The following is a 27,280-nucleotide window of genomic DNA, read 5'->3' on the forward strand; positions in this document are numbered from 1 at the left end:
CAAGTGGGACTCCAGCCAGACACCTTACCCCGGGCCCAGTCAAAAACCCAATTGTGCATCCGTAACCACGGGTAACCCAGGACCAATGGCGACGAAGGGGTGGAGAGGACGTGGAAACAGCGAACCTCACGATGATTCCCTGATAGGACGAGAGTAACAGGTTCAGTGATTTGGGTAACGTGGGCGAGGAAACGTCCATCTAGGGCACGGGCGTTGAGGGGCTGTTCCAGGGTCTCAAGCCTAATCCCAAACTGCTCCGCCAGCCCTTTGTCCATAAAGTCCTCCTCGGCCCCGGAATCAACGAGAGCTGAAACAAGTAAGGTCTCTGAGTGAAGGCACAAGAGTTGCATTCAACAAGAGTCTATTGTTCTTTTCCGGGATGTGAGGCTGACCCACCAGTATTCCCAGTACTACAGGTGGGCACCCCCTTTTGGCCGAACCGGACAGACTGCAATAAAATGTCCCCATTCCCCGCAGTAGAGACACTCCCCCGCCAGTTGGCGACGTCGGTGGTGTTCCTCAGCGGAAATGCGGGTCCGGTCCAGCTGCATCGGCTCCTCCGGGGGCAGCAGGGATACACGTGCCTCCCGCGGGGCCGGCGACCGGCATCTCTCCCTCCGGCGCGTCTGTAGCCGGTTGTCAATCCGGTTAGCCAGGGAAATGAGTGACTTTAAGTCCGGGGGCTCGTCTCGAGAAACCAACTGGAACCTGGGAGGCAGCAAACTCCAATTAGCATCAAAACAGGTAAGTAACAAGAATGCAAAAAACGGAGCAAGAATAGTCACGTTGACATGCGGACGATCTGGCTCCGAGTGTCTTCTCCCAGCTCCTCTTATCCACGGCAGGTGGTGATGATTACCCTGATGGGACACAGGTGCACGCGGGAGGAGCCGAGAGTTCCCCCCAGCTCCAGGTTCAGGCAGGTGAGGGAGGGGGGAAAGCACACAGGTAGGCAGAACAGGAGCAGAGACACATGCCTCATGACAGGAAGAAAGGGGAGATCTTGGATTGAGGTTGTGTTGCATATGTTTTGTTCAATTTCTAGCCAAGGTTTTTTGTAGTCTTGTTGCGTAATCCATACATGTAAAAACTGTAGTTGTGTGACAAGAAAGTAATGAAAGAAATTTGGTGCCTCGAGACCGCCAAGTTTTTTAGCATTTTGTAATGTTGTTTACGCAATTCTGGGTTTTTTGTTTTTCTAATAAAATTGACTAACAGATATGTTGAGTGTTTTAAACCAGTTGTCAGAGGGCGTTGCAGGGATCATTGTCCATCCATCCATCCATTTTCTTCCGCTTATCCGGGGCCGGGTCGCGGGGGCAGCAGTCTAAGCAGGGACTCCCAGACTTCCCTCACCCCGGACACATCCTCCAGCTGGTTCCTCTCAACGTGTAGGAGCAGCGGCTCTACTCCGAGCTCCTCCCGTGTGACCGAGCTTTATTGATGGTAATAGCAAATATATTGCTATTTTGTCTTATTGATGCAGCAAGTAAAGATGGCAAAGAGTGAGGGAGAGAGTGGGCATCCCTGTCTGGTTCCTTGATGGAGATTCAGCTTGAAGAGGTGATTCTGTTGATGATTATTGATAGGTTCACCTTTTTAACCTATATTACAGTTCAAAAGAGAAGAGAAGACAAGAGAGATTATTTTGTCTCAATTTTGAGGAGAAAGAGTGGGGAGGCAAAACCTTCAGTTTACAACCACACTCCTTTCTGAAGTCTCGACCGTCTTTCTCCTCCTTTTATTTAGTTAGGGACCCTAGTTACATATGCGTTCTCAAGGGTTGGGGGACATACTTTACATACTTTGCAAGCAGTGTAAAAACATATGATGAAATTCACAGAGAAATATATTTTGTTTTTGCATTTCTAAAGGTCATTCCCAAGATGTTTCTGTTTCAGGGTTTCAGAGTGACCTTCTTCCCGTGGGATCCTGCAACTTTCAAAAGGCATTTTCTGCAAGACTCAAGAACAAACATTAGTGCAGATTACATAGTTTACATAGTTGAAATGAATATAATGATTATATTACCTACAGTTACATTACAGTACCTACAGTACCTTTAAAATGAACAGTGAGATAACATAACATAACTTGAATATATATTTTGAATCCATCAATTATTGATGCCACTGGTGAACTGTATAATGTTTGTATCCAAACTTTTCTCATTAAGGGCCACATATAAAAACACAGACAAAAGCTAAGGGCTAATTGAGGGCAATAGACTGGTTGCAAATACAGTGAATAAATCTACTTTATTATGACAAGTTAGACTGAACCACTAGACCTTTATTCATGCTTACATCCTCAATGGGACACAAAAAAGTTGACTTTCAGAAATGAACAGTAAAAGTACTCTTTAAAGTAATATGGGCCAATTCACCTAGAAGCTTGAGGGCCAAGAAAAATTGGTCTGAGGGCTAGAAAATTTGGCCCCCAAAGTTTGAGCATGGCTGTGTTGAAGTGTACTTTTTATAATAAAAAACACATCAACCTCATCAGTGGTTTCCTAACTATGGTCTCTAATGGCTTATGGTCAGATTGGAGAGTGACTTTACAACCATAGGTGTACTGATGAAACTTTTCTACACTACAGTGGTGATGGGGGAGTCCGTCAGGGTGAGGGGAGGCAGGGGGGCTGTGACTTTCCTGAAGTCCACAATCATTTCCACTGTCTTCTGGGTGTTAAGCTCCAGGTTGTTGCTGCTGCACCAGGACACCAGCTGGTCCACTTCCCTCCTGTAGTCAGACTCACCGCCGTCCGAGATGAGTCCAATGAGGGTGGTGTTATCCGCAAACTTAACTAGTTTGACAGAGTCGTGGCTGGAGGTGCAGCAGTTGGTGTACAGGGAGAAGAGCAGGGGAGAAAGTACACAGCCCTGTGGAGTTCCTGTGCTGATAGTCCGAGTGTCCGAGACATTCTTCCCCAGCCGTACGCGCTGCCTCCTGTCCGTCAGGAAGTCAGTGATCCACCTGCAAGTGGAGTCAGGCACGTTGACCTGAGCGAGCTTGTCCTGGAGTAGAGCAGGGAGGATGGTGTTGAACGCAGAGCTGAAGTCCACAAACAGGATCCTGGTGTAGGTTCTCGTGGAGTCCAGATGCTGGAGGATAAAGTGAAGGGCCAGGTTAATGGCATCGTCTACAGAACGATTGGCTCTGTAGGCAAACTGCAGAGAGTCCAGGAGGGGGGAGTTGAAGGACTTGAGGTGGTGCAGGACCAGGCACTCAAATGACTTCATGACTACGGACGTCAGCGCCACAGGTCTGTAGTCATTAAGTCCAGTGAGTCCTGGGCTTCTTGGGGACCGGCACGATGGTGGACAGCTTGAAGCAGTCTGTGACGTGACATGACTCCAGGGAGGTGTTAAAAATGTCCGTGAAGACAGGAGCCAGTTCCTCAGCACAGTGTCTAAGGGTGGAAGGAGAGACACCATCTGGGCCCGCGGCCTTATGGGGATTCTGCTTCCTGAAAAGCTTAGTCACGTCCTGCTCCAAAACTGTGAGGGCAGTGGGGGAGTAGGGGGGGTCCAAGGTGGGTTTGGAGGTAATGTCATTGATGGTGAGGGAAGAGGGGTAGGGGTGTGAAACTTCAAACCTTTCATAAAAGCTGCTTAACTTTTCTGCTAGTTGTTTGTTGTCCACGGCGGGAGGGGCTTTGGGCCTGTAGTTGGTGATTTGCCTAAGCCCTCTCCAGACAGAAGCAGAGTCGTTGGTGGAGAAATGCTGCTCCAGACGTGTATTGTACTTTGCTGTAGCCTTCTCCACCTCTTTGCTAAACGCATACTTGCAACGCCTGTAGCCTTCACGATCTTCTGCCTTGAAAGCCATCTCCTTTTCCCTCCTCAGATGTCTCAGTCTGGGTGTGAACCAGGGTTTATTGTTGTTAAAAGTCACCCTGGTGCATGATGGGACGATGCTGTCCTCACAGAAGTGAATGTATGACGTCACAGTGTCTGTGTACTTATCCAAACTGTCTGTGGCAGCCTTGAACACATCTCAGTCTGTAGTGTCCAAACACGTGTGAAGCTCCTCCACAGCCCCCACTTCTTAGAAGGCCTTACAGCAGGTTTGGAGAGTTTCAGCCGTTGTTTGTAAGCAGGGATGAGGTGAACCATGACGTGATCAGAGGATCCTAGAGCAGCGCGGGGCACGGCTCTGTAGGCTCCACTGACCGTTGTGTAACAGTGATCCAGCGTCTTCTGCTCTCTTGTCGGGCATTTGATAAACTGTTTGTACTTGGGCAGTTCCTGGCTCAGATTTCCTTTATTAAAATCCATCCATCCATCCATTAAAATCATTGAGCCATGTCTCTGTGAAGCATAAGACGCAAGAGGAAGAAAAGTCCTTGTTTCTCCTCATCAGCAGCGCCAGTTCGTCCGTCTTGTTGCAGCCCTTACCTGGGACAGGAAAATCCCAGGTAAGGGCGTGCGAGCGCCGCGTCTCCGAGGGTGCACCAAGGCCCTTGCCCGCTTTCCTCGTCTTCGGCGCCTCACTCTTTTGGCCAAAGAGTGAACAAAATCTACTGCAGGTACTAAAAAGACTGGCACTAGATAAACTGGATTTGTAGTTCTGATGGATAAGAGCTCTTCACGGGTGTAAAAGCACGCGACCACAGGACAAACACACAAAAACAAAAAACACACAGTGCACCAAATCACCAGGGCGACCATACGTGGCGCCATCTTGGTTCGCATCCACTGGTCGGCTTCCCGGTGTAGACTTGCATCTTCCAAGCGTAGCTTGATTTGGCATCACAAGCCATCCATGACTTGATCCCATATTTTGCTGTCTTGCTGGGCATATACTGCCGGAAAGGACAACAACCTTTGGACAGAAGAGATTAGCATCAGTGATTTATATCAGAGTCACAGAACACAGTCATAGAATTCAATAGTGAAAGTCACTTTTATTAGAAATATGAAAATAAATTATCTCTAAATGGAACCAGTCGCTCATCCACTGTTACATCAAGCCCTGGGTTGTAGAGGTAGGGCAGCTGCTCCACCCACTTATCCCAGACCTCTCTTATGGCTGCAAGTTTGTCTGTCACACGTCTCGCTGGTCTTGACTCACAGTTATCAAAACGTAGCAGTCTTGAATAGGTGTGAAAGTGTTTGAGTGGCATTGTGGCTCGGAAAATTGGCCTTCCACTTCCACTCTTTGCTTCCCATAGACTAGCTGCAGCCTCACCTCGGGACCTTTAAACACCTGCTAAGATGAGCAGCCCTAAGTAGGTCCGCAGGTCAGTCTCATCCATCTTTTTCCAGCTGTTTCCATATTTGCGAAAACCCTCCGATTTGTCATCTCCAGAATTATTTTTCCTATTACTGGTGTGATGAACAGATAGACCGTAGAGACTATGTCATGGCCATGAGAAATGGCATATCTTGTGGGTCCTGGGGTTATCTTTATGACATTTTGTTCTGCCTCCCTGCCATGTTGGTCATATGCTTCTGAGAGCCATGTTATTTTGCTGTTTTTTGAAAGGAAAGTCTCTTTCAGCTTCAGCATTTTCTTCTTCTTCTGAAGATGATTCATCATGCTCTTGGTTGTAATTCCTCCCCATCCTCTTCTTCTGATACATCCTCCACTTCCTCCTCTGAATCAGAGTTGTCTTGCTGGAGATCTGGAAAAATCAGCTCTAGAGCCTTTTGGACGTTATAACGCTTCAGCACAGAGAGAATTCGGGGTAATGTCATCTGCAGCACCTTTATAACTTCTGGAAATCCACAGATCAAAGGCACTGTCCACGAGAAGGCCACCTGTCTTGTCTTGTTTACATCTGCTACTGATTGATCTGAGACAGAACTAAAACATTCTCACATTCTGTGGTGTGTAAATAACTCTGTGACCGTGATTTTAATTGAATTTCACCGTTGGGTCATTTTGACCTGAAGATGACCTGTGTACGTTTTTTCTGTACAGCATGTATGATAATGTGAATAAAAGCAACAATTCACTTTTTTTAAAGTTTGGGTCAATATAGGAAAAGTCAAAAAATTTCAAGATCAAAAATAATCATTAAAGTGATTTTTTTATTTTTTATTTTTTTAACACAGTGGCGGGTCATTATGACCCGAGGACAACATGAGGGTTATGTTGCTCTGTCCAGTCCCATTCTGTGTCTTTGTGTGTCAACTTAACACTTCACACTGGTCTGAAAGATGTGAGCAAAACTTGACCAGGTAATTTACCATATCTTCCATTTTATACTCCCCTTCCAGACAACGTTCTCCTGTGAACACATCTGTAAAATCTGTCTTAATTTGCTCAAATGTCCATTGTCCTTTAGAGTCCTCTTCTTTTGTCACAATACTTTCAATAGCCATAAAGTTTTCATAGTGCCAGTTTATCAGTTTTATAACCTCACTGGCTCTTTTACCAATCAATGGTACATTTCAATCTTTGTCTGCCACTTGAAACTCTAACTGGTACAGTTTTATTTTTTTTGGTTTCTCACTTTCACTTTACATTTGCCCAGTGGCTTTACTTTGCTACCATTGTACATCACTTGCACAGAATTAGTCTCATCCAGTTTTACATCTCTGTTTAACTGTCGTAACGACTGACAGTGGGACCAAAAATACAGAACTCAGGAAACAGTTGATCAATGTTTATTTACAGCTTTGAAATGTGTTGAGTTGAGAGCGGGGTTGTTTGCAGTAGTCCTGGAGTAGATTGTGGGCAGCGGGTCAGAGACGAGGTAAGCCGTACCAGTAGAGGTGAGCTGGGTTGGAGGGTGTGAGATTTGTAATGGTCGTGGAGAACTGGGTCAGAGACAGAGGAGCTGAGTGGGATCACTGTGGATACGCAGATGATCTGGTGCTGAGTGTCAGGTTCTGGCTTCTTTTGTCCTCCCCAGGTACATCTCAATTAACAATTAGTTGCCGGTGTGCCTGGGAGGAGCCTGAATCTCCACCCAGCTCCAGGCTCTGACACAGAAGGGAGGAGGAAAACAGCACAAAACACAAGGCAGACTGGGATCTCGACATTAACAGGTAACACATTACATGTAGCTCCACAATCAATCTGAAATCTGACAATATCTTTGCCTAAGTGCACACCTGCAAAGTCCTTTCCCTTAGTAGCCTTTCTTGCATGTTGGTGTTGTTGATACCATATACAATTCTATCACGAATGAGGGAGCCTCTCGAAGTACTAAAATTGCACATTTTAGTGATCAGTTTAAGTTTAGTCACATAACTATCAATCGACTCACTTGGGGCCCTGCTCCACTATCTCATTCATCGTGGGACTGAACTAAATCCTTAAAAAGGAATGGAATGAACTGAACTCTGACACAAAGTCACACAACTTTGACAAAGGAATGAACTGAACTCTCACACAAAGGGACTGCCTTTTTGTTATTTAAAAAAGTTTTATTTTGTTATTAATCTTTTTTAAATTAAATAATACCTCAATACATTTCATTTTACATCAGCAAAATCTGTGTTTTGCCATTCATGTGCAAGCTCCATGAGCAGCCAAGGTCTTCTGTGTACAGTCTTAATGAGTTGACTGCAATAAACGATAGCTCAACCAACTAAAAGTATAATAGTGGTTACGTAAACATTGTTGGATTTAGGCAGACCTAATGTAGCGTTTGTGTAATTTGATGACCTGGATATAATGATTTCTGAATTAAATGTATATCTTCAAAAGTTTCTCTCCAGCACCCCCTGCAGACATAGTGAGATGGAAAAAATTAGTTTGTCCTTGACCTTTATGTAATTCTGAACTGAAATGAAGTTTGGTACACAAATTATTTATTTGCAAAAATGTCTATAGTGCCTACACTCTTCATATTGAGGCAGTATCAAGACATATCTGGGATCAAGAGTTGTTAAAAGAATGTATCTAAGGTGTGGTCATAATGTGCTCTTAATGAAGGATCTATTTTGAAAATGTAAAAACCCTCTTTCGCAAACATTGTCAGATTTAAACAGACCCACTGTAGCATTTGTGTATTTTGATGACCTTGACATAATTTTATGTTAATTAAACTTCTACTTTCTTAAATATCGCTCTCCAGCATCTCCTGATACGTTAAAATAAAAACATTCATTTCTATTGTGACAGTGGCCAGAGTTGATAGGTGGCGCTGCAGTTTTAATTTAAGCTGTTTCTTATTTCACATTCATATAATAAAATGTACAGTAAATATTTAAATGTATCTTTCCGTTGGCAGTGTTACTTGTTCAATTCAATTACAGTTCTGTATTTCAATCTTTTTAACCAAAAATTTGACTCCCAGTAACTTTAGACAAAAAAATAAAACTAAAAATAAATGTTGCATCCCGGGTATATCTGGCTTGATTGTAACCAGGTGTACTATGTCTAATTGCATAGTTTAGTGCTGGAAGATTGTTTGTATCAGTGAATGTATCACTGTGTGCAGGTGTAGTCAGATCCAATGCCATTGATTCTAAACTCTAAAACAGACATGTCAGACTCAGGCCCGCAATCATATCAAATATGTATTAGAGCTGGCCTGCCGGCCATCACGGCAGGATAGCGCATGTACCTCTAGTACTACGAATCCCAGATTGCTTTGCAAATGTGTTGCCGTGGGTCCCGCCACTTCTGTTGACACTCATCAGCATCTGCTACCTGTTTCCTTACTCAAATTGAATCAACCATTTGTAAAAAAACATGCAGATGTTATTCAAATTTTTGAAATAAATATTTAGGTTGGCCCCCGACGCAGTCACAGTTTTTTTGGCCCTCTGTAAATTTGAGTTTGACACCCCTGCTTTACAAAGTTGTGTGCACCAGCACACCGCCGTTTCAGGATTGTTGCGTGTAGGTTTTAGGTTTTAGATTGTTGTCCTTCATGTGATGTAAGTCTGATTGTGATATTTGGATTAAAGGAGTCAGGTATTTTAAAGGGGAATGAATGGATCATCATCTGATTATCTTTGGCTTGAATGAGAATCTTCTTTGTTTAAAATTACTGAAAGTAACAATTTCACTGAGTTCTTTTTTCAGACAAAGTTGAGTCTAAAGGCAAACCAAGATATTTAAATTGATCTATAATTTGGAGGTCCTTGCCTTTAAAAACAAAACAAAAAACAAAAAATACTGTACAAATTATATTTTGGAATTTCATAAACATGTAATCCAGTAGGAGCATATGCTGTAGCTTACAAGAGGTGCATTGTTCAAACAAAGCCTGCCATCTAACTTACATGTCCCTTAGTATTATAAATATATGTCTCATCTACTGTATTACAATGTAATGTTAAAATTTAGTATCTTCAGAGGTGGGTAGTACTCAGTAAACGTTTACCTAAGTGCAATTACTTGAGCATTTTATTTATTTATTTATTTCAGGGACAGTGCATATTAATCAACATTTCTGTAAATATGCCAGAATTAGCCAAAAGCTATTTTTCATCCATAGTCCCTTGACAGCAGATACTGTCCACCTAAAAACAAGAGTAAAATCCCTTTGTCCTTCCTATTATTATATGTTACATCCAAATAGTTACTCTAACATTTGCTCTTACTTGTGTAAGTGGTGGTTTCCACTAAAATATGTCACTTTCAGTCACTTTCTTGACTGATTTCTTGGACCACTACCTTTGTACTTCTTCCATCCATCCATTTTCTTCTTCTTTATCTGGGTTGCAGAGGGAGCAATTTAAGTAGGGATGCCCAGGCTTTCCTCCCCATGCACGTTTGCTCTAGCTCTCTTGTCTCCTGAGGCCTTCCCAGGGCAGCCAAGAGGCCCCTTTCCGGTGGGACATGCCCGGAGGCATCTGGAACAGATACTCAACCTTTCTCTAAGGGAGCGTCCAGCCATCCTGCAGAGGAAACTCATTTTGACCCCTTGTATCTGCCATGTTGTCCTTTCAGTCATTACCCAAAGTTCAGAGAGTAGGAACATAGATTGATAGATAGATTGTCCATTCAGGCAGACCCCGGCCAGGCCTCGTGGGCAATAGCATCATCACCAGGTGCTGGCATACGAGTTCTCATTGTTGTACTTCAACTTTGATAATACTTTGATAATATTACTCATCTACCCACCTCTGAGAATCTTCAGCGTAAATGTACAATTCCCATTGAAATGATTAAACTCTTGTGTTTGATGCAGGTAGAGAGATATGGGCTGTGGTTAGCAGTGCTCTCACTTTAGCCCTACAGAACTCCACTCCATTTGTGTCAGCAGTGAGGATAGTGGAGAGAGAGGAGGCCTTGGACCAGGCCCTACTAAAGGAGAGGGGAAGGATGGGTGGCCGTCCACTTCCTCCGGGCCGACCTCGCTCTTGGAGAGCCTGTTTCTTTGAGGTATATGCTTACCTTTTCTCTTCTAGTTTGTCATGTTGGCATCTCTGACAAGTCCTACAACATGTGTAAAAAAATAATTTATTTAAAAAAAAAAAACAATAAAAATTGAAATTTTGGTGGTCACATACAAAAATAAGGTGACATGCTTCCAACGTTGACCAAAGTCTAAAGGCTCATTTATGCTCTACAGTCTAGATGCATACAGAGGGAGGCTTCTGCCCATCCTCTGCATTGTTTTGTCTATAATCTGGTCCATCTCTACAGAATATGTGGAATCACAAAGACACAGGGAAAACAAAACATCCAAAGGCATTCGCAGATTGCAATGGACACTCTGGTGTCCATAGCGTCCAAGATGCGTGTGGGAGGTGTCTGCCCTCAAATGCAAAGGCATCAAACTAGACGCGTCCAGCACGTTCTTGACACCCCGGTGTGAATGTACCATTAAGTAGACAGTCAGTTTGGTTTTAATAGTTAATAATGGGCAATTTACTACCCACTCCAGAGCGGCCTTTATACCAAATCGGTCAATTTTCGTGGCTTGTACATTGCCTCTAGGGGTTTTAACAGTAGGCGTATTACTAGATCTACATTAGCTTCAATAGACGGATTTTTTTTTTACTTTGGAAAAATGTTGCCACCAACTCATGTCCTTCAGAGTTGCAATGCAGTCAGCAATTATAGGCATGTTATTATGTGTAAACACATCCGCAAGTTCATTGAAAATGGTCTATATGACAAACTGTGTTCTTCTTCATTGAGAAATTTTGAGTCTTTTCATTAGCGACTCAGAACAAAATATAGCAGAGCTGCCAGAGTCTAGGATCTTGCCACAATAGATTTTGCTAGACTTTACACAGATGGGGTTAATGGAGAGAAAACAATTATTTCTAGTGGCCTTAGCTTCACTTTGCTTATCTGATAGGTGCCTGACTCACCCTGGTCCTCCAAACCTGTGGCACCCATTTTATTAATATGAAACAACACGTGATGAAGTCACCCAGAAAGTCAGTAGAAAGTAATAGCAGTTAGGTGATCCACTAGGGACATGAACAATTATGCAAAATGTGATGGGATTCTCATGCTCTCGGAGTATCATAGGATTTAAAATCTCATCCGATTCTTTTCATGTCTGTGATCTGTATATTATGTCTCATGTAATGTATGCCTCCTTTTTGTTAGAATCTTGTCAATTTAATAAACAGGAAGAAGAATCCAAGGCAAGTCTTTTTGGTTTTTTATTTATTCAAACAGAAGGTTTGGTCGAATAATCATTAAGAGTTTTACATTCAAACCTCAGAACTCCTCTTACTGGACATATATCTGTTGTTAACTGTGTGTATTTACTTGACTGAGACACTACAGGGTATTATTAGTTATTTTAGATTACTGCCATTCACTTGACTCTCGGGTATTTCTAATTGAATTAGATTTCACATTAAACTCTCTTTTTGTTCTTTAGTTTTATCATTTAAATCTAAATAGTTTCTCTGTAAACCTAATTTTATTTATATTTGTACCTACTTTTGCTGTCTAAATGAATAACCACTTAATTTGACTATGTAAAATCTTGATTGTGTTACTTTTTTTTTACTCTAGCAAAGCTGTTTTGTAACAGTGCTCTTTAAAACTGGGCCAGAAATGTAAATAAAACAGTATTTTCTACAGTACATATTCAATAATTTGCTCCGGCATCCACATGATGGTATTTGTAAAGGATATTGTAAATATCATCTCGTGGGGGGCCGGATATTGGTAGACGTGAATTAGCTGCATAGAATGGCAACGAGTCCACTTTTGGAGTTTCTTTGTCATTAAATGAAATTGTAACTATTTAACGGCTGCTGTCCATGATGCTTACTTATTACAGTTGCTCACTAACACGTTAAGGTGCCAACTCACCTTAGTGATGATGCATGTTATATTAAATATTAGAAAAGGCAAAGGTGAAAAGTATACATCATCAAAAATGGTTATGGGAGATGTTTTGTGTGTTTTGTTTTTTTTTTGTTTTTTTTTTTAAATAAATGTTAGCAGGCTAAATCAACCATTGTAATAAACACACAAAAATCATTACCTGTAGTCTGACATTTTATTTTCTACAATGAACATTTTCAAGCAGTAAAAATTATGGAAATAGCGTTTTGCAAAAAAGCACAGATGTTTCTATTCGAGTGACTATCTCACCTAATTACCACTATGCCTTGCAGAGTGACAAAATCTGCTAGAGCATGATTTTTGCTGTGATATTTGAGTTCATGTTTGAGGATCAATATGAGCTTTATACTGAAGTTAATTTGTGTTTTGGCAACATAAAAATCGATGGGATGTTGTGTGATACATCAACTTTAAAGCTACCATTTGTAACTAGAAAAAAATAAAAAATAAATATATTCATGGATGGATGTCAGCTTTAATGTTTGAGAGTGACTTTCTTATTTATTGGTGTATGTTTTTTGCATTTGGCAGGTTTTGAAGGAAGCCGTTTCAGCACGCTTCCGTAATGTTTCCTACCTCCACACCCGAGGTCCTGGTCTAGCTGGTCATCTGTCTGCCCTCCAACATGGCATCATGACTGATATAGCCACAGTGAGCCACTTGCTGGAACACTGTGTGCCAGAACACTACCGCTTAACAGCTGCTTACTTAAAGGCCAGTCATCATTGTTTGCATGTTCATCTGGCACAGGTAAATGGAACTCTACCAAAGTTGCCTCAAAAATTTGCTCAGCTTTATTGCAGTGCCCATACTGCACTAATACTAATTACTAATTCAGATTTTTTTTTTAAATCCGTCCGTATATTTGGCTCCCCTTTAACTGCCACCTTATCGTGGTGGGGGAGTTTGCGTACCCAAATGATCCTAGTAGCTATGTTGCAGGTCCTAGGTGACGGGTCAGACTAGAAGCAGTTCTGAAATATCCCTATGACAAGAAATATATCAAGGATCGTGACGTCACCCGGTATGGCGCAGCCGGGGCCCCATCCTGGAGCCAGGCCTGGGGTAGCCCTTCTGAGTTGTGGGACTCCTGAAGCAGCCAACAAGTACCGGCAGGCCAAGCGTGCCGCAGCCCGTGGAGTCGCAGAGGCAAAAACTCGGGGCTGGGAGGAGTTTGGGGAGGCCATGGAGGAGGACTATCGGTCGGCCTCGAAGAAATTTTGGCAAACCGTCCGGCGCCTCAGGAGGGAAGCGATGCTTCACCAACACTGTTTACAGTGCAGGCGGAGAGGTGTTGACCTCCACTAGGGACATTGTTGGGCGGTAGTAAGAATACTTTGAAGATCTCCTCAATCCCACTTTCATGAAGAAGGAAGGAGCTGAGTTGAAAGGCAAAGCTCTCGATTTATCGGTCAATCTATGTTCCTACCATCAGCTATGGCCATGAGCTTTGGGTAATGACCGAAAGGACAAGACCAAGGGTACAAGTGGTCGAAATGAGTTTCCTCCGCAGGGTGGCTGGGTGCTCCCTTAGAGATAGGGTGAGGAGCTCAGTCACACAGGAGGTGCTCGGAGTAGAGCCGCTGCTCCTCCATGTCGAGGAAGAGCCAATTGAGGTGGCTTGGGCATCTATTCTGGATGCCTCCTGGACGCCTCCCTAGGGAGGTGTTCCGGGCACGTCCCACCAAGAGGAGGCCTCGGGGAAGACCCAGGACACGCTGGAGGGATGATGTCTTTCAGCTGGCTTTGGGATGCTTCTGGAAGAGCTGGAGGAAGTGTGTGGAGAGGGAAGTCTGGGCCTCCCTGTTGAAACTGCTGCCTCCTCAACCCTGCCCCGGATAAAGCGGAAGAAAATGGATGGATGTATATTTGGGGATATTGTGGAAGTGAGTAAAAGTGCAAGGGAAAAGAGAGAGGGGAGACATGGTTCTGCAGAATGGATAGGAAATGTATCCCACCAATTTATTTACCTTTAAGTTTAAGTTCACAAATGACCCACATAGCATTTATCAAACATTTTAGCAGAACTGGCCTTCAGCTCAATTAAATTTTATTTATATAGCACATTTAAAATACAACTTAAGATGCCAAAAAGTGCTTCACACAAAGTCAACAAAAACAGTTACACAAAATACAACAAAGGCAAAGGCCAAGATATCCTGCCCAGCTAGAGCTAAATGCCAGGGAGAAGAAGTATTTCTTTAGTCAGATCTTGAACTGCTCTACAGACCATTGTTCCATAGTGTGGGTGCTATCACAGAAAAGGCTCTGTCATGCCTTGGCCTTGAAGCTATATTGGTAAAACCAGCTAAAACTTTAATCACAACATTTGGCGCTCAAATGATTATATCAAACCCCATAATTTCCAGTGGTGTAACAGTACACTAAATTGTATATTTTTGGGAAATTTTCAGTACAGTAAAAAAAAAAAAAAAAAAGAAAAAGAAATGAGACCAAGCAAGATGCAAAATGCACTAAAATCAGAGTTTTTTTAAAGGTCTTTCTTTTGGAGTCTAGAAACAATACTTCTTTCAGTCTGACTTCAAAACCTAGATTTATGTTACATTGCTTAACATGTAAGACATTACTGAATGTTTTACAAATAGAGAAGTACCTCTGTTGAAATAACAACGTTAAATGCAGAATAATTAAACAACATGAAATGCCCTGGTTTGGGTGCAGGGAGTAAAAAAATTAAGATATAACTCCACAAACATAAATATTTGTACAAATATTATATCTCTACATTAGGGGAAAACAATGTTGTCAACTACAAAAGCTTTGCTTGATTGAAGACCTTTTGCTGCTTGTCCGAGCCGCTTCTTCAGTTCTGGTCCGATTGCTGGTGGTGCCTTATATCTGTCTGAAGGGTAGAGCTAACTACACTGAAACTAACACATTTGTTTGTTTATCTATAAAGCATTTTTATCTATAACCATACTGGCTAGCACTGCTCTTTTCTTTGTTTAGATTTAGGTCTGAGGATGGAGTTAGAAATAAGAGATAAATTATGTCTAAGGCCCCCATTCCTGTTCAAAGATGGATCGTCTTTCCTAACAGTTCATGTTGTTGTTTTAGGAAAGACAATCCATCTACTAATTATGAGCAACTGTATTCCCGTGCAGTTCATCTTTCATTTGGTGGTGGTCAGATTACGTTCCTAATATAAAAAGGAATATATTGTGGTATTTCATCATACAAGATAAGCTTCAAATGGCACAATATTACTAAGGGAGAAAAACAGAAACATGAGTGCATGTGCAATCGTCCTTAACAAACTAGTGATAAATACATGCGAGACATGGCATGATTCTAAACATTTTCTTCATAGGTAATTAGTTGGGACCTGGAAAGTGGGGAGATTTTTGCTGTGCTCTATTGGGTGCTGCACACATATCCCAGGTACAGTATGACATGTCCTTTACCCAAACTGATGACTAAGCACTAAAACCAGACTGTTTGATGCTGAAGCGTTGAGATGATGGGTCACCCTGAGCTCGCATCTCTGACAAGTCACAACAGTTTGGGTGCACTCATTTCTAAGGAAGGAATGGAAGAGCTGCAGAACAAATATGTGAGCAGTGTGCGTGTAAGTCACCTATTTTTATCTATTTATTTTACTCTGCATTTGACCTCATCTCAATTATTTTCATTGTTCAGCCCCATCATTCACCTTATTCCAGAAGTTACTGTGGGCACTTCTACTGTCATTTGGTTTGTATTGTTTTGCATGGGGCTGCTGATCTTGACAGCCAATAAGTTCTATATGGACTACAAAGTCAATTTAAAGCCTCCCAGAGAATTGGTGCATTGTTGACTTGTTGGTGCATTGAACTTTTTACACAAATCAACCTACTTTATATAATATTTAAGCAGGGAAATGTTTCCCAAATTCACAATTTTAAATGAATTTGATTCCCAATTAACCAGAAAGAAAGAAAGCCTAGGCTTTATTACCTCTAATTAAGTGGGAATCTCAATTACAGCAAAAGTGGGCAGGGGTGGAATAAGATAAATTGACTTAAGTAATTATGCATGTTGTTCTGTTGCAGACGAGTGTTTCTGAATGGATGCACAAAGCATTACAGGTGGAACTACAAGACTGGCAGAGGGCGCAAGAGCCAGAGACGGATCATGAGGGGTTTTACCACACCAGTCTGCCAACAATAATAACCCAGGTATCATTCCTCACACATAGTGCGCAAATGCGATGGTAATGAAATCAAGAGAATCAATCAATTTCAAGATAGCACCACATCATTTTGTGATAGTTTCATGTTTCTGTGTACACTCTGCACACCTGATTGGGCAACAGGTATACTGGAGGATAGGCACAGTTTTTTTTTAAATAAGACACTCTCTCACTCTCGATTCACTTCATTACTTTATTTCTGTATTCTTTATTTGTCAGAGACCATTTACAAATTCACTAATCTTGCAAAATAAAAGAATATTTGTACCAGATTTAGCTGCTGCTACTTTCCATCTGCAATGCCTGGGCAGGTCAACAGACATTAAAAATACACATTTCATTACAGTTGCATTATAAGATTATCAGTTCATCATTAACAGTAGCAGTTAAATTCAATAAAATGTCTGCATATCCAATACATGATGTTTCTGGAATTTCCCCACTGTGGGACTAATAAAGGCATATCTTATCTTCCTATAGTCCAGGCCAATATAAAAAGTCATCATGTGCAGAACAGTACAAATTAACTAGGATGATATCGACACATTTAATTATCTAACATGTACTTTTACAAATTTCTAGTAAAATTATTCAACTCTACAATTTCACTATCTGTACCTCAGACTGTCAGAGCTGTTCAGTCTTAACTACACCTCCCTTCTTAAATCAGTCACAGACTGCCTCCATAGAATAGAATAGAATGCATTTATTGTCACTATACACATGTACAACACCATACACATGCACAGTGAGATTAAAAACAACCCTCCAATACAGACAGACATGGGACACTTAAAACACAGTATAACTAAAATAACTAGTGCCAGACATTAAAACACCCCAGACTACAACTCTCAAACAAAATTTACAAGTAAATACTGCAGAGTCACATACTGCACTTGATCAAGTATTGCACTGTATTAGCTATTGCACTGTGATAAATATTGCACTATGTTAAATATTGCACTACATTGAACTTTCAATGAATCTTCCGTTATCTCTCATTGGCTGAATTGCAGCAGTCCATCCATCCATTTTCTTCTGCTTATCCAGGGCCGGGTCGTGGGGGTAGCAGTCTAAGCGGGGACTCCCAGACTTCCCTCACCCCAGACACGTCCTCCCGCTCCTCTGGTGGGACCTGTTAGGCGTGTTCTATCAAAATGACGACTGGATTCGATCAGTTGAAATCTCAAAATTTTATTCCCCTGACAGTTACAATCTAATACAGGACCCGGTATGATCTATCCCTCATATGTGCAGCAGGCAGTCTGTCTGCCTTTCCCTGGCCCCGTAACATAAAAATGTAACATGAAACATGAATATGCAAATATTATGTTGAGCAGGTTGACGCCCCGGTTCCTCCCTCTGGCCTCGTTCATCTCTCCGGGCTGCACCAGTCTATTTTTTCAGCCTTGAGTCTCATCCGACCGCCCTGTCCCTGTAAAGGAGCGTCTAACCAACCCCAACAGTTTCCCACAATTCATATCACACAATGTTGCCTTTAACATAGTTTCAGTATTAGTACAAGGTGCTCCAACTCTAGTATAAACATAGTGGTTGTCAGACGACATGATTCACCTCCTACAATGTTGCCTTAACTCGGTAAAAGAGTTTCTGCAAAGCACCAACTGTCTCCCATAATTCAAGTTTTACAATGTTACCTTTAACCTAGTTTCAGTGTTAGTACATGGTGCTAGTTAGACGACCTCCAAAAAGATACAACATTCAAAGGATATATGAATTCAGTATAAAAATGGTGATTACATGACAATATTCAAAACCTATATGATTTCAGTATCAAAAGATATATATGTATATGTGATGCCCCTAAGAAACTTTATTCAATCAATATGCATTCCATATTTTTGATGTATGTATTTGTAGTGCAACTCAGAAGCTTTATTACTTGACATACCCTTCAGACCCCAATGCGTTCCCAGGCCAGCCGAGAAACATAGTCCCTCCAGCGTGTCCTGGGTTTTCCCCAGGGCCTCCTCTTGGTGGAACATGCCCAAAACACCTCCCTAGGGAGGTGTCCAGGAGGCATCCTGAGCAGATGCCCGAGCCACCTCAACTGGCTTCTCTCGACGTGTAGGAGCAGCGGCTCTCCTCACCCTATCGCTAAGGGTGCACCCAGCCACCCTATGGAGGAAACCCATTTCGGCCACTTGTACCCACGATCTTGTCCTTTCGGTCATTACCCAGAGCTCATGACCATAGGTGAGGGTAGGAGCATAGATTGACCGGTAAATCGAGAGCTTTGCCTTCCGACTCAGCTCCTTCTTTACCACAACAGACCGATACAGCGACCGCATCACTACAGACCGTGCACCGATCCACCTGTCAATCTCACGCTCCATCCTTTCCTCACTCGTGAACAAGACCCCGAGATATTTGAACTCCTCCACTTGAGGCAAAGGCTCTCCACCCACCCGGAGAGGGCAAACCACCTTTTTTTCCGGTCGAGAACCATGGCCTCAGATTTGGAGGAGCTGATTCTCATCCCAACCACTTCACACTCGGCTGAAAACCGGCCCAGTGCCTGCTGCAGGTCCTGGCTCAAAGAAGGCATCACAGATGAGATCCTGTGGTTCCCGAACCAGACCCCCTCTGGCCCCTGGCTGCGCCTAGAAATTCTGTCCATAAATATAATGAACAGAACCGGCGACAAAGGGCAGCCCTGGCGGAGACCAACATGCTCTGGGAACAGGTCCGACTTACTGCCGGCAATGTGAACACAGCTTATGCTCCGGGCATACAGGGACCGGATAGCCCTTAGCAAAGAGCCCCTGACCCCATACTCCCGGAGCACCCTCCAAAGGACACCACGAGGGACACGGCTGAATGCCTTCTCCAGGTCCACAAAACACATGTGGACTGGTTGGGCAAACTCCCATGAACCCTTGAGGACACGATGGAAAGTATTGAGCTGGTCCAGTGTTCCACGATAGAAGGCTCCGCCAGGCGTTCCCAGCAGACCCTTATGTAAAATCACTAATATCAAAGTAAAAAATCCTGGAGCAGCTATTTATTAAATAGCAACCCTTTCTCAAAGAAAAGTCTACAGACAGTGTAATCATTATCTCATGCTGCTCAGATCCCCTGCTCGCAGCTTTCTGTCTGTGCAGTATGCATGGATTAAATAAAGGTACGAAGTGAGTTTCTTGTATTTCAGAGTTAATGACACTGAACTTGTTTATGACTCTGTGTGGTCACATGGCCTAACAACATCATTGGAAGAATGGGTAGATCCTTCACACCACAGCTTGTGGATTTGGTCCAAGCTGCTTGGGCAAGACACTTTTCACACTGGTGTATGATGTGTGTGAATGAGTGAGTGGTTCTTTGATATAAACTGCTTTGAGAGTTTTGATCGTTTCTGGGCAGACTCTGCACACCTGCATGGGAGTGAGACAGTGTATGGAGGTCTTCTTCTCATGAATTTTAAAGGCAGAAAAGCACTAAATTACAATAAATGTGACTATTTAGCATTTATAATATAATGTATTAGTAGGACCTTTACATACTGATTTGTGAAATAGCCAATAAACTAAGCATGCTTATGAGTAATCGTATTTCAAAAGTGTAATTAATCTGATGTTTTAATCAATTCACAGCACTTATTATGACATAATGCTTGGTCACATTCCTAATACAGATGCTGGAGGAAAACTCCAGAGTTGCTCTGATGATCGGGTCTTCTTTACAAGAGCAGGTCATTCAAATGGGACTGCATGAAATTGAGGTCCTTCTAAACAGGTGAGTAGTTTAATATAGCAGTATAGAGCATAATGGATTACTTGACTATTAGCTCATGCTTTACTATTCACCCAGATTTCGAGAGGCTTTAGTGGAAGTTGGAAAGGAACACCGAAGAGGCCAAAGCAATAAGTTCTACCTTCATTACATACTGGCCTCCATCAGCAATTTCATCATTCTCAAGTAAGATCACTCATGTGTATGTGTTACAGAATGTCTGTGAAGCTTCTCAAAGATTTTAATGTAACCTACGAACACATTTTAATATAATAATTATAATGTATTTTATTTATAAGTGCCTTTCAAAACACCCAAGGACACTGAATAAGATAAAATTAGATAAAACATACAAATACAATAAAACATGACAAAAAAATGATTGATAAAAGATGTGTGATTGGTTACATCTATCTATGGTGTGTCTTTCTCCATGGCTTTGGCACATTTCAGATTAGAAGTACATTTTCAAATGAGCACAAGGGATGTGATATTTATGAACCTGTGCATTACTAATATAGGTTCTTATGTATATGCACCCACAAGTTGTATAGGCAAGGCAAGTTTATTTGTATAGCACAATTCATACACAAAGTAATTCAAAGTTCTTTACACAAAAAGAAAGACATTTAAATCACACAAATCAAAACATAAATAATCACAAATAATCATCATAAAATTACCATTAAAACTGTGTGAGTGCAAAATAGTGCAATAGTGTATTGTAATAGTGCAAAAGAGTGCGTAATAAAAACCTTTCAGTCATATGCACAGCTAAACAGAACTGTTTTGAGCCTGGATTTAAACATTGTCAAAGTAGAGGCCTGTCTTACATCTTCAGGAAACCTGTTCCGGGTTTTAGCTGCATAAAACTGAAACGCTGATTCCCCATGTTTAGTCCTGACTCTGGCCATCAGCAGGAGGCGGGTCAGTGAAGTCCTCAGAGTGCAAAATGGTTCATATGGCACTAACATGTCGGAGATGTACTTTGGTGCTAGGCCATAGAGACTTGTACACAAGCAGAGCTGCTTTAAAGTCTATTCTTTGAGCTACAGGAAGCCAGCGCAGAGACCTGACCACAGGACTTTATGTGCTCGTACTTCCTGGTTCTAGTCAGAACCCGAGCAGCAGCGTTCTGGATGTACTGCAGCTGTCTTAAGGCTCGTTTGCCAGTGAGCAGACTATGACTTCAGTCTTTTCTGAGTTTAGCTAGAGAAAGTTGTTTTGCATTCACACACTGATCTGTTAGATGCAGTGGCAGAGTGAATCCACTGGTCCATATTCATCTGCTTCCAGTGAGCCATAAATCTGAATGTCATCTGCATAGTTCTGGTAGAACACATTATTGCTGCATATTAACTGGCCTAATGGCAGATTGAACAACAGGGGTCCCAGGATTGAGCCCTGGTGCACCCCACAGGTCAGGGACATTTTATCTGAGACACATCTTCCAATTTCAACAAAGTACTCCTTGTTTTCAAGATAGAGCTCCAACCAGTTTAGTGCTGTACCAGAAGCGCCCACCCAGTCCTGCAAAAAGACATGAGAGTTGTTACTGCAACTGTCAGAAAAATACATCTCCCTTATTCTACATAAAGTGTGGTTATACATATGCATCTTTTCTCTGTAAATCTCATAATGGACCTGGAGCTTTGACTTACGCCATTGCCGCTTGGTCCTCTTGAGGCATTTTCAAAGTGTATCATTTCCATGAACAGTGCACCTGTGTTATCATTTACAGCATGTGTCTCCTTCAAACAACTGTTGGAGCAGCCGCTGGTTTGGGAATAACAGACAGGTCAAGGAAGACACAGAAATGATCAGACAGAGCAACATCCACCACATTGACTTTATAAATATATATATATATATACTCCTTTTGTAATGAGCAGGTCTACAGTGAGCTCTTTAGCTCATTTAGCACATTATCCACATGTACATTAAAATCACTTGTAATGACTACATTTTATTGGAGCCTGGGGTGTGAATAAAACACAAACAACCAATATTCAAATTTTAAAGTAAATATGTATTGAAATGTATAAAAAAATAATAATAATAAATAAATAAGTAAATAACCAAGACAAACAGTAATACAGTGAATGTGTATTGTTAGTAGGTGCAATAGATCAATGTCAGAGGTATTGTGAGTTTATGTCAAAGTTCAAGATTTCAATGTCTGAGTTTTGATCCAGCGTAAAAAAAAAAGAGAAAATGATACAAATAGATTCCAAGGGGGAAAAAATTAGCAGTTGGATGAGTGAGTTTGTTTGTCCTACCACACATTTGGGTAGCTCGCCATCAAGACGTTGGAGGTGTGATCTATATTTCTTTTTGTAGTCCAGGCAAAAAAAAAACCTGACCTATGAAGGTCAAAATAATAAATTAACATTTGCATAACAAACAAAAAAATGTCTACATTAGCACAATATGTTATATACATATATATATACACTTGTAGAGATAATACATTTGATCAATATATAGCTTATAAGACTCTATATATATATATATATATATATATATATATATATATATATATATATATATATATATATATATATATACTATCATTAAACAGAGAAAAAAAAAAAAGTGGACAAAATTTAGTTGGAAAAGCGATATAAAACAATGCTCCTGGTAAGTTTGTTATTTACAATAATAATTTAACTTAAATTAACTCTGTAGTTAAATCAAAATAAGCGATATTTTAAGAAACTTCAATGCGAGTAGACAGAGTAGACAGACTACTATACACGAGGCTCTAGGGAGTTTGGAATGGGAGCGGTAGCGAGGCTAGCAAAACAAAACGATGAGTGTCATTTAACAACAGAAATGTGACCACTAATCTCAATGTTAATATGTCGATGTCCTCAATAACTCACCGTTGAGAAGTGGAGAGTTCGGAAAGTGTGTTATGTCCAAGACGCCGACCTGAGCACGCCACAGCCACAGTGAGGAGCAGAGGAGGAGTCAGGGAAGTGACCTCTATTACCACGCAACTTAAAGGCAGAGGGGACCGCAGTAACAGGAAGCGGCATCCACAATAAAAGACTTAGGAAGTGCGGGTTACAAAAGCATCTCAGTAAGATCATGAATAAAACTTAGACAGTGCTGGGGAGAATTGTAGATGACTAAGTAGAGAATGAAGGGTGATTGTTTTAGTTCTATTTTAAAAGAAATGTACTCAAAAGATGAAAACACCACAAATGACAACCCATGAGTGACCAAATTGTCTCATTAAAAAATGCACACACACCTCCACCCTTTTTATTTACTCATGTTCCATCCATTTATTTTCTTCCACTTATCTGTGGCCGGGTCACGGGGGTAGCAGTCTAAGCAGGGACTACCAGACTTCCCTCACCCCGGACACATCCTCCAGCTCCTCTGGTGGGACCCCAGGGCATTCCCGGGCCAGCCAAGAGACATAGTCCCTCCAGCGTGTTCTGGGTCTTCCCCGGGGCCTCCTCCCGGTTGGACACCTCTCTAGGGCAGCGTCCAGGAGGCATCCGGAATAGATGCCCAAGCCACCTCAACTGGCTCCTCTCGATGTGTAGGAGTAGTCGATCTACTCCGAGCTCCTCCTGTGTGACCGAGCTCCTCACTCTATCCCTAAGGGTGCGCGCGGCCGCCCTACGGAGGAAACACATTTCGGCCGTTTTTATCATCGATCTCGTCCTTTCGGTCATTACCCAAAGCTCATTACCATAGGTGAGGGTAGGGACGTAGATTGACCGGTAAATCAAGAGCTTTACCTTCCGGCTCAGCTCCTTCTTTACCACAATGGACCGATACAGCGACCGCATCACTGCAGACCGTGCACCGATCTGCCTGTCAATCTCACGCTCCATCCTTCCCTCACTCTTGAACAAGACCCCAAGATACTTGAACTCCTCCACTTGAGGAAGAGGCTCCCCACCCACCTGGAGAGGGCTAGCCACCTTTTTCCGGCTGAGAACCATGGCCTCAGATTTGGAGGAGCTAATTCTCATTCCAGTCGCTTCACACTTGGCTCCAAACCGCCCCAGTGTCTGCTGCAGGTCCTGAAACCATCAGGACAACAGCAGAGATGAGATCCTGTAGTTCCCGAACCAGACCCCTCCAGCCCCTGGCTGCGCCTAGAAATTCTGTCCATAAATATAATGAACAGAACCGGTGCAGAACCTCCTGGCGGAGTCCAACATGCACCAGGAACAGGTAATGCAGCAGTAAGTCTGCTCCGGTCATACAGGGACCGGACAGCCCTTAGCAAAGGGCCCCGGACCCCATACTCCTGGAGCACCCCCCGAAGGACGCCACGAGGGACACGGTCGAATGCCTTCTTCAAATCCACAAAACACATGTGGACTGGTTGGGCAAACTCTCATGAACCCTCGGGCACCCGATGGAGAGTATAGAGCTGGTCCAGTGTTCTGGGACGAAAATCACACTACTCCTCCTGAATCTGAGGTTCCACTATCCTTCCATCGTCCGACAATATCCCTAGTTGAGGTCAGCAGCTCTCCACCCGCACTGTAAACAGTATTGGTGAAGCACTGCTTCCCCCTCCTGAGGCATTGGATGGTTTGCCAGAATCTCTTTGAGGTTGTCCGATAGTCCTCCTCCATGGCTTCCCCGAACTCGTCCCAACCCCGAATTTTATCTTCTGCAACTGCACGAGCCATGGCACGCGTGGCCCGCCAGTATTCATCTGCTGCCTCAGGAGTCCCACGAACCAACAAGGCTCCTTCTTCAGCCTGACAGCATCCCTTACTTCCGGTGTCCACCACCAGGTTCCAGGATTACCACTGCGACAAGCACCGCAGACCTTACGACCACAGCTACAAGCAGCCGCATCGACAATAAAGGTGTAGAACATGGCTCACTCAGAGTCCCTGTCCCCAGCCTCCCCCAGGATCAGGGAGAATCTCTCCCGAAGGTGTGAGTTGAAGACCCCTCTGACAGAGGGCTCCACCAGATGTTCCTAGCAGACCCTCACAATGTGCTTGGGCCTGCCAGGTCTGTCCGGCTTCCTCCTCCGCCAGTGGACCCAAATCACAACCAGATGGTGATCGGTTCACAGCTCAGCCCCTCTCTTCACCTGTCCAAGATAAATGTGATATTTTACCAGTTGAATCTATAAAGTCTGTTCTTTTAGTTTTCAAGACAAGAAGTTTTTTTTAAAGCATTCTCAAAACACTTTGGATACTTATCATTGGATCCAGGTCATGTGCTACTAGCCCCATAGCACTTGTTGCCACCCTGAGCCTGTGCTACCTCTCAGCAAATCTGTTAGCACATCTCCATCCTGGGCATGCACTGCCTGAGCCTCCATCCTGGGCCTGTGCTAACTGCTAACACTCCATCCTGAGCCTGCACTGTTTGAGTCTCCATCCTGAGCCAGTGCTGACTGCTAACACTGCATCCTGGGCCTGCACTGTGTGAGTCTCCATCCTGAGCCAGTTCTAACTGTTAACACTGCCTCCTGGGCCTGCACTGTGTGAGTCTCCATCCTGAGCTAGTGCAAACTGCTAACACTGCATCCTGGGCCTTTACTGCCTGAGTCTCCATCCTGAGCCAGTGCTAACTGCTAACACTGCATCCTGGGCCTGCACTGCCTGAGTCTCCATCCTGGGACTGCACTGTGAGTCTCCATCCTGAGCCACTGCTAACTGCTAACACTGCATCCTGGGCCTGTACTGCCTGAGTCTCCATCCTGGGCCAGTGCTAACTGCTAACACTGAATCCTGGATCTACACTGTGTGAGTCTCCATCCTGAGCCAGTGCTGACCTCTAACACTGCATCCTGGGCCTGCACTGTGTGAGTCTCCATCCTGAGCCAGTTCTAACTTCTAACACTGCATCCTGGGCCTGCACTGTGTGAGTCTCCATCCTGAGCCAGTGCTATCTGCTAACACTGCATCTTGGGCCTGCACTGAATCTAACACAGATAATTGCATCTCCAACTCGACCAAACAACAAATGTCTCTTAAAGTCCACCTTGACTGACTTGATCTTGACAAATGCCTCTCACAAATATTCTTCAACTGGATTTTTTTTTACAATGACCTGAGTGACCATTGTATTGTGTCCACTGTCAGAAACACTAAAATGGATAAAAGGAAATCACAAATCATTATAAAAAGAGATTTAAACATTTCAGTGAACAAGGATTTTACCATGATCTATCCAAATGTCAGTGGAATAGAACTGAACTTATACCAGACGTTGAAACAGCCTGGACTTTTTTCTACAAATGTTTCATGACTATTGTTAACAAGCATGCTCCCTTTAAGAAATTTAGAATTAAAGGTACAGAAAACCCCTGGATCACAGCAGAGTTGGCAAATACTTTACGTGAGAAAAATGTGGCCTGGGCAAAGGCAAGAAAAAGTTATTTAAAATGTGATTGGGATTTTTTCAAAAAAATAAGAAATTGTTGTTCTTCCTTAATTTAAAAAAATCTAAATCTGAATTCTATTTGTCTGCTACATCTGACAGTCTCAATGACCCCAAACGATTTTGGAAAGCCATCAAATCTCTTACTATTGATAATAATTCACATGCCTTGCCTAATCATATATAAGTCATTAAATATTTATGATAAATCTGAAATTCTAAACTGTTTCAACAAGCATTGTATAGCTTCTGCTTTTTCCATGAAATCCCCCCACCTGGTAAATCAGCCTGAACCATGGAAATTCCCAAAATTTGGAAATCGGCATTTGTCACTCCATTGTTCAAAGGTGGTGATCCAAAAATTCGAAATAATTATAGACCGATTTCCAAACTCTGTATTCTATCAACAACTTTGGAATCTCTGGTGAATGAACAGTTAAAAGAATATTTACACTCTAAAAACATTTTATCTAAATTTCAGTCAGGATTTAGGAAAGGCCATAGTACTGTAACTGCAACTCTGAAGGTAATAAATGATATCTCAACAAGTTTAGACAACAAACAACATTGATTTTTTATTCATTGATTTGTCGAAAGCATTTGATTCTGTGAACCACAATATACTTAAACAGAGGTTGATCAATATAGGACTGTCTGCTACAGCTGTTGAATGGATTTGCAACTATCTCACAAATAGATCTCAGTGTACTAAATCAG

General features: G+C 42.5%; 1 protein-coding gene across 1 annotated transcript in view; it reads left to right on the plus strand.

The window, feature by feature from the left end:
• Positions 1 to 27,280, plus strand: part of exoc3l1 (exocyst complex component 3-like 1) — an 88,894-nt gene that overhangs the window by 26,682 nt on the left and 34,932 nt on the right. Inside the window, exons 5-11 of the mRNA XM_055227326.1 lie at positions 10,103 to 10,296; positions 12,766 to 12,984; positions 15,566 to 15,636; positions 15,706 to 15,823; positions 16,287 to 16,412; positions 20,085 to 20,185; positions 20,261 to 20,368. Of these exons, the coding sequence (XP_055083301.1) occupies positions 10,103 to 10,296; positions 12,766 to 12,984; positions 15,566 to 15,636; positions 15,706 to 15,823; positions 16,287 to 16,412; positions 20,085 to 20,185; positions 20,261 to 20,368 (937 nt within the window). The remainder of the gene's footprint in view (positions 1 to 10,102; positions 10,297 to 12,765; positions 12,985 to 15,565; positions 15,637 to 15,705; positions 15,824 to 16,286; positions 16,413 to 20,084; positions 20,186 to 20,260; positions 20,369 to 27,280) is intronic.

Source organism: Periophthalmus magnuspinnatus, chromosome 1 (assembly GCF_009829125.3).
Source record: "Periophthalmus magnuspinnatus isolate fPerMag1 chromosome 1, fPerMag1.2.pri, whole genome shotgun sequence".
NCBI lineage: Eukaryota > Metazoa > Chordata > Actinopteri > Gobiiformes > Gobiidae > Periophthalmus > Periophthalmus magnuspinnatus.